Source organism: Pygoscelis adeliae, unplaced genomic scaffold (assembly GCF_000699105.1).
Source record: "Pygoscelis adeliae isolate BGI_AS28 unplaced genomic scaffold, ASM69910v1 Scaffold119, whole genome shotgun sequence".
NCBI classification, from domain to species: Eukaryota; Metazoa; Chordata; class Aves; order Sphenisciformes; family Spheniscidae; genus Pygoscelis; species Pygoscelis adeliae.
The window spans coordinates 232,205-239,955 of NW_008825560.1; the positions used below are offsets into that span (position 1 = coordinate 232,205).

The 7,751-nt window shown below is 36.6% G+C and overlaps 1 protein-coding gene across 1 annotated transcript in view; it reads left to right on the plus strand.

The window, feature by feature from the left end:
- The window catches only part of LOC103923916 (uncharacterized protein KIAA0947-like), a 14,000-nt gene extending 6,898 nt beyond the window's left edge, over positions 1-7,102 (plus strand). The window contains exons 3-7 of the mRNA XM_009332355.1: positions 242-402; positions 2,745-2,935; positions 4,395-4,501; positions 5,259-5,357; positions 6,207-7,102. Of these exons, the coding sequence (XP_009330630.1) occupies positions 242-402; positions 2,745-2,935; positions 4,395-4,501; positions 5,259-5,357; positions 6,207-6,388 (740 nt within the window). The 3' untranslated portion in view covers positions 6,389-7,102. The remainder of the gene's footprint in view (positions 1-241; positions 403-2,744; positions 2,936-4,394; positions 4,502-5,258; positions 5,358-6,206) is intronic.
- The last annotated feature ends 649 nt before the right edge of the window (positions 7,103-7,751 follow it).

Genomic DNA, 7,751 nt, shown 5'->3' on the forward strand with positions numbered 1-7,751 from the left:
AAAAGGGGAAGGTGGGCTTGGGAGGGGATTTTTTTTTCTTGGGTCTTTTTTTCTTATTTAATCTCGGGACTGAGATGTGCTACTATGATTCTCCTTCCCTGGGCTGCAGTTGTTACGTGACTTCTATACCTTCTTTCCTAGTTGTCTTGCTGAAGAGTGTACTAGCTTTTAATGCCCAAGTATATATTTTTTTGTTTTTAAATGTTAAAAAATTAACTTTGTTCTCTCTTTTTTCCCTTAGACTTTCCAGACTCAGAAAAATTGATTTTATTTATCACAAATGTATGGTCTGACATACTTGTCTTCCAAGGTGCAATTAACAAAGCTGTGCACCTAGTTGTCAGGCAGAGTGCAAGCGATGAGATGCTGGCCTGTTTGAGTGCTTATCTCAACTGGGAACAGGTAACGTTTCATTGTCAGTATCGGCTTTAGTCTGCATTGGTCGCTTTGCTGGCTGAATCAAATCAAGCAGCTTACTTCTGATTAAAGGGTGTGAAGAAACCCTGTGAATCTCCCATGGAGTCCGTACAATTGCACAACTAATGCTGCTTCAGGCCTTTTTCCTGTGGTTGTCTAGACCCTACTAGAACACAACACTTTTCTTGTTTTCCCTATTACATACTAATCCCTCTATTAAACTTTAAAAGTAAACATTGTTTTTAAACTTTGACTGGAGTATTCTTGGACTAGGGAATTCTGTCCCTCTATGAAACTATGACTTTGATGTTCTTTGAGGTGTTTTTTTGTTTCATTTTGTTGGGGTTTTTTAATATGTATTGGGCTTGTGTGTCTTTCATAGTTCTCTGTGTAATAGGTAATTATTTATCCCAGTTAATTTCAAGATGAGCCTATCTCTTTTTACTCATGATCTTTCTGTGAGGTAGACTGTAAGTACCCATTTATTACCAAAAAAATATCAGCCAATTAATTTCAAAAGCAGTTGGCATGATCAGTATAAAACTGCAGTGATGGCAGAAGGATGACCAATGTTAAGGACCTAAGGACTTTTGAGATTTGACTTCAAGTCTGATCCCTTGGGCGAGTCATTTAATTTCTGACAGTTTTCAGCAGGCGCATATTACCATCCTAAAAGGGATGTTGCAAAGAGGCAAAATTTGGACACACTTGGTATCAGTAGGAGCAAATTTATATCATGCAGGTGGAAAGCCAGAGGTACTTTGGTTCTGGAGAAGGAGTTTGTGTAGCAGGCTCATGTGTTTGCTTGAAGGCTAGGGCCTCGGTAGTTTTGAAAACCCCATATTAATGCCAGGCTTGCTTGGTGGAAGTGCTATAGTTCTGTAAATATCAAGTGAACAAAATCATCTTGATTCATAGCTCACCTATTCCCTATCCTAACATGCTGCTCCACAACTGCCTTGGGGACTGCAGCTAGGCTTACTGCTGTCAGCATAGCCTTTAGGTGGTGTACCCACTGGAAAAAGCACGATGATTTTTTTTAGATCTGAAACCAGCCCTGAATTTAATATGGTACTACTGGAATTACAGCCCCTTATTAGGGGGTAATTACCTATAGAAATCAGGCTAACCTCCTGATTTAGTGCAGGTTTACAGTGGAGTGAGTTAAGAGGGCATGGATTTGTATATGTTTCTTTTTTGATTAAATCACAGTTGTGATGTAGCATTGAGCTCTGTTATTCAGAGTTATGCTGTACTGCAATCCCTGTTTAGCAAAGAATTTGTATTCTCCATTCTATTAGGTTACAGCTTTCAATCTCATGCCAATAGAGATGAACATAAGTATGTCTCAGTAAATGTTCCTGGAAATATTAATTCTGTGCACTCATACTACCTAATTTCTTTATGGATCTCTATGAAATATGAGAGCTGCTGCAGGTGGGGAGAGGGACCTCAGGAATTTCTATATTGATGATAGCAGATGACATCATCCTATCTGTAAGATGTTTTTTACTTAGGTGGAAATACAGGGACAAATTTCAAGCGGATTGTGGTCGACAGTCTGTTACACATATAATTTTATGAGAAGATTATTCTACTTATGAAAGTAAAGCTCATGTAGAATGGGTATTTAATTCTTGGTCAAAGTATGCCATTTTAGTGACTTGCACCGTTGCAGAACTTACCAATTATATGAGCTTTTGTACCGAGAAGATATGCTGAGTACCCACTGTTGTTTATGTGATAAGCCTAGACTTTTTTCTTAATACTTCAGATATTCAAAGGATGTTTGTTTTTAAATTTCCTTGCTTGCCCTAGATATTCAGTTAGCAGAATTTTTTCATGTGTTATGTTTTCAGTTATTACTACCTCAACTATTGAAAGTACTTGCTTGGAAATTAGCCCCAATGAACAATAAACAGTAACAAATTTCAGCATCAGAAAATAAATTTAAAAAAACCCCAAACTTCGAAAGCAAGCAGGATTAGTCTAATCTCCTTGCATTGGAAATACTCTTCTGACCTTAAAGCTTCATTGGGAGAAACAAAAATCCCCAAATTGTAGGAGGAGAAAAGAGAGTGGGTGTAGGGTTTGTGGTTTTTGTTGGGGATTTTTTTTCCAAACTCTCCTTTTAGTAAAAGCATCAAGAAAAATGCTGAGTACTTGAAAATTTTAGTTTATGTACTCTTTTTGTTTGTGTTAAGTCAAATCCAAAGTTGAATTTATGGTGTAAGATGCTGTGGACAGTCAGAATCAAATATATGTAGAGTTTGGTTCTGGGTTGGTAACTTTTCATGCATTAAGATAATCGCCTTCTAAAATTCCAGAGTTCCTCTTTAGATGCTGGTATTATGGTCTCAAACCTGCTTTTAGAAATGCAGTCGTGTCCAAAAGTAGAATTTCAACTGAGTGAGCAATACGGAGAAGATCTGAGTGAAGATGCTTGGCAGTACATATTTGCTGTTGATCTACTCTGCTCTCACCTGAAGTGGGATTGGACACATGACAATGTTATAAGGTATTGTGGCAAGCAGTTCTTTCAAATGTTTTCCTGTGTGGGTTTTTTGTGGTTTGTTTTGGTGTTGGGTTTTTTTTCCGAATTTGAGACATTATGACTTAGCTTTTAACATAATAAAACATTGCATAGATACTTAGAAATGAGGGCGTTTTAACTTGATGAGACCTAGACTACTGTGTTTCTGTGCCTTATTTTAAGATAGAATGAGTGATCAATGAGGAAATGTAGGATTCTGTGGTACTGATCCAAGAAATTAACCCTGTTTGAACCGTTCTAATAAAGAATTGCTTTTAAAATAGCTATATGTGGACACATGTGAAAGATTTTGAGATGGATGGTTTGTCAATGAAGCAAAATGAATGATTGTCTTCCTCTGAACTTAATTGTTGAATTCCCCTCCCTCCCAACACTAGAAAATGAGGGTGGAACTTTTGATGTGTAAATAGCACTCCTTCAGTGCTGAAAGTGAAATGTAACCATACTCATTAGTATACTATCCTGATTTCAGTCTGATTTTAATTCTAAAATCATTATAATACTGAGATTCAACGTCTTAAATTTTCTTTGAACCCTATAATCCAGTGCATGGACTGCTACCGTACTTAACTTGGTTTGAAAGACTTCATTTTGATACCTACACTGATCTTCGATACCTACACTGATCTGACAGCCCCTATTTTCTATGTAGAGGTTATATAACCTAGTAGAATCTCAAAAAATATGGCATTTGTTTAACTATGACATAACGTAATCATTGAGGATAAAGTAAATGCAAATAACTTACAATCATCATCAAGTCTTTTATACAAGTTCCATGCTTTCAAATAGTAAAGAAGTTATTTTTAGTGAAATACTTTTAAAATGAATACAAATTAGCTTCAGTGAAAGGTATGTCATTTTAACTAAAGCCGTACAGAGTTGATTGTCTGTGTGGAGTTGTGCTGATAACAGGTAACTGGGTCTATTAGCATCATTTTAGGGATGAAAAAAGTCTTATCTCAGGTCCTTTCAGGTTTAAAAACAAGCATCAGATCCTACTTGTAACATGCAAACTGTGAATTTTCAGTCATATAAGAAGCTTGCATAACATCTCAGCATGACATCTGAAAGTCATGTGATTTCATATACATCTATGAAGTCAGTGGAGTAAGTTCTTAACTTCAGGTAGAGATGCAGAATGTTGCAGGAAAATGAATGAAAGATGAACAGGAATACTATTCTGAACAGGAATCATTCCTCCAGAAAGTTAGCTTTGATTGTTTGGGTTTAAAACCTTTACATTGCTCAGATTTGTGGATGCATGGCATATTGTGAGTTTCCCTAGAAGGTGGGTTAAAGATGCAAGTGGAGTTTTGGAAATACATGGTAAACAGAAGTACCATTTGCGTTCATTATTGTATAAATATTGTACCACCCCTTCATGCAGTATCAGATTTTCAAATTCATTTGTCTTCCACAGCAAAGTGCTTTGGCCTTCTATGGATAAATGGGTGAAGAAGAGAAAGGGGCATGAAACTGCTCAATCTATTCCTGATAGCGTTATAGCATTGACACTCAGGCTAATTGGTAAGTAATCTAAATTCTTGTTTGAACTTCTTTGTGTAAATACGTCCTTTGAAAGGTCTTTAATTTACTTTCCAGGTCAGCCTGCCTGGAAAGTAAATTAAAGCATCTTTGCATTTTTTTGGATCTTGATTTTTTTTTTTTCTTCTACTTTCTTCAAAAATTTTCAGCTTAAAAGCCAAACTTTTACAATCCTATGCAGATATTTTCTGTTTGTCAGCCTGTGGAAAGCATGTACTTAAGTTTTGAGAGATGTTACTCTGATTTCACGATAACAAATACCAACAGGTTTTATGTATTTAAAATGAAATCACCTGTAGCTACATATGCTTTATAGCAAAGTGTATAAAATAAGGTTTTGTATGCAACATAATACCTCTTCCTGCGATTTTAAGTTAGATTAATTTATTTGGGATCTAGATGGCATTCAAGGTAAATAGATAAACTTTTGAGTTTCAATAGATATTTTCAGTATGGAGGCTATATCATATTGTTTGTTAAACAGAAATAGCATTCGTTGAGAGTTTTACACTTACAAATTGTAAACCTGCGGGAGGTTGGATCAATCTGATGAAAAATGCCTTTAGTCACAAAAGGAGTAGGACAGCTGTTGTTCCCAAGACAGCATGGTAACAAGAGTGACTGATTTTTGTAATTGAAATTTCCATTTTCTGTTGATACTTCAACAGACAATCAGTAAGTCTAAAAATTAGGAAGTTGACTAAATGTCAGATACATAGTAACCTTTTTTTTCTTTCAGGTCGATTGGGCCAAATAGGTTTGAAGGAAGGATATCTTGCTGCAGTGAAGAATATTAGTTCTGTAATTGGGCTGTTTGTACAGCATGCAAAGGAGGAAGGTAAGGTTTATTTAGAGGAACTTTAGTGTAACATCTGCAATGTGAAGTTTTGCCAATGTAAACAGAACACACACAAATTGAGACACACGTGCCAAAACAGCCTGCTTGTGCAGTTTTATGTTAGTGCATAACAGTACAAACCGTTTTCAGTTTGAGTCCCTTTGTCTTCCGAAGTTAATGAAGCATGTGTTTGAGACAGAGAACAACTCTGAGATAGTTTCAGCCACCTTGGAATTACACTGCTTCATGTAACAGCATATCAGCTGCCTCAGAGAACTTAAAGGGTGATCTTAACTTGAGCAGTAATAGCTAATTTGTCACCCGAGCAGCTCATGCTGAAGCTTGCTACTAGCAAGATTGTTGTATTGGGAGAGGGTTGCAAGACAGTCCAAATTCCTGACTGAGACAAAGCAAGGCAATTAGGGCAGCAGAGATCTATATCGCTAAGTTATTCTGGATGGTAAGTACATTTTGCAGTGAAGCATTGGTTGATGTTAGAGAGCTGTTTTGAACCACTTGTATAGCTTCTTTTCCTTGCCATTTCAAGTTCTTCCAAGTAAGTCTGATCACCCTTAACTAGAGTAAAATCACTAGATGCTCAAATCTTCTATGCCCTTTGATACTGAAAACCTGCTGAATTCAGAAAACTGGAAAGTGCTAGTATAAAACGAGATGTTACGGAATTTGTGTGCAGGTTGTCATCTTGCTGCTTTCTGGTTTTAGGCGTCCCAGTTGTTGATGTGTTTTAATTCCAATTCTTGAACTAATAGTTTCTTTAGATTTAGGTTTCCCAAAAACATTATTGCATATCAAAGTTTCTATAAGCTGATTTGTGTTAACTTTTTGCAGGTGTTCCCTGGGGTGTGCAGCTGGCAGCCATATATTCACTGTGTGACTTGGGTTCAAGCAATCCAGAAGGTATTGTTGAGGCCATCCATGCTTGGAGAGCAACAGTTCTTAACAACATCCCTTCTGCTGTCACAAGTGGCATAGCTGAAATCACTTCTTTGTGTAAAATGGAGCTAAACTAAAATCTAGGGAAGTGGACTGATCTAAAGGAAGAAGTGCCTTATTTTACTAAGCAGTAGTTGGTTCCAGTTAAAAACAATACGAAGTGGTGTGTCCTTTTTTTTTAACAGAATGTCAGATCACACAAAGCAAGCTCAAGTATTTTATTTGGCTTTTCTGTTTGAGGGAAGAGTTTTAAAGAAATAAATAAAAAGACTTGCTTTTCCTAATAACTGATCAGTGATTTGACAACCAGTGCATCTTTGACTCCTGAGATATTTCTGGTTTGATGTCAATAAAAATCAGTAATAGTTTCCATAATTTTACTTCGCTCAATTTGGAGCATGGGCTATTTGACACAACAGAAGATTGAGCCTGGCTGAAAACCTGGCTCTATTATTTTGTACTATATTTATGAAGTAACCATTCAGATAGCAGAACTTTGCCCAGATTCCGATTTATTTTGCTTGAGTAGTCTCATAAGCTTAATTTAAAATACTTGTGTAAGACAGGTAGGAATTGACTTTTTGTGTAACAATCATGTATAGAGTAACAGAGATATTAAATCTCTGAACTTGTATATATGGTATATTCTGATAATGTGTCTCACATTTGATACTGTTCCAATTGGGGAATTTTGTGTATGTAAATAGAAAGTTGGTTCAAGAAAAGTTCACGTTTCTAACGATAACTTCACTACACTCTCTGGTTTTGTATCTTTCATAATAAAAGAAGCAAACACCATTGTGTTCTTGTTGGTCTTTTTAAATAACACAGAAGTAACTGTTGTTTCTAGCTTATATAAATACTGCTTTGGGGGGCAGGAGGAAATTACCTATGAGGTCATTTCACTGAATGAACTGCCCATAACACTGCAGTTCTGGCCAGTGGAAAGACGGTATATTGCATCTCTCCAGAATTTTCTGGTATGCCTTGGAGGCTGGGGAGGTAGTTTTAAAAATCCATTGAAAACTTCTATTTTCACCCCCTGATTATAACCATATGAAGGGGTGAGCTTTGCTAATGCAGATTCTTATTGTAGTGGGACCTAGACTCTGCCAGAGCTTTGATGTGGTGTCAGTCTTTTTTCCTTTTTCTTTTGATCATAAAGAGGTCAAAAGGCTTTTAGTCTGCTGAAGCCAGTTGTGAACTTGGATAATCAAATCTTTAACTCAGAGTGAATTGGACAACATACAGTTTACACCTAATTCTTTCTCCTACGTGTTGTCCTTGCAGGCACATCTATGCTTTCAGGCTTGTCTTCAGTCAGTTCAGTATCTTTCAGTTGCAGCAAGCACTTTAACAATTTCTTCTGGTTCTTATAAACTTTCTTGGTCCTCTCAACAGTTTCTGAGTTGCTGCATGAGCTGCAGGCTCTCGGCTCTT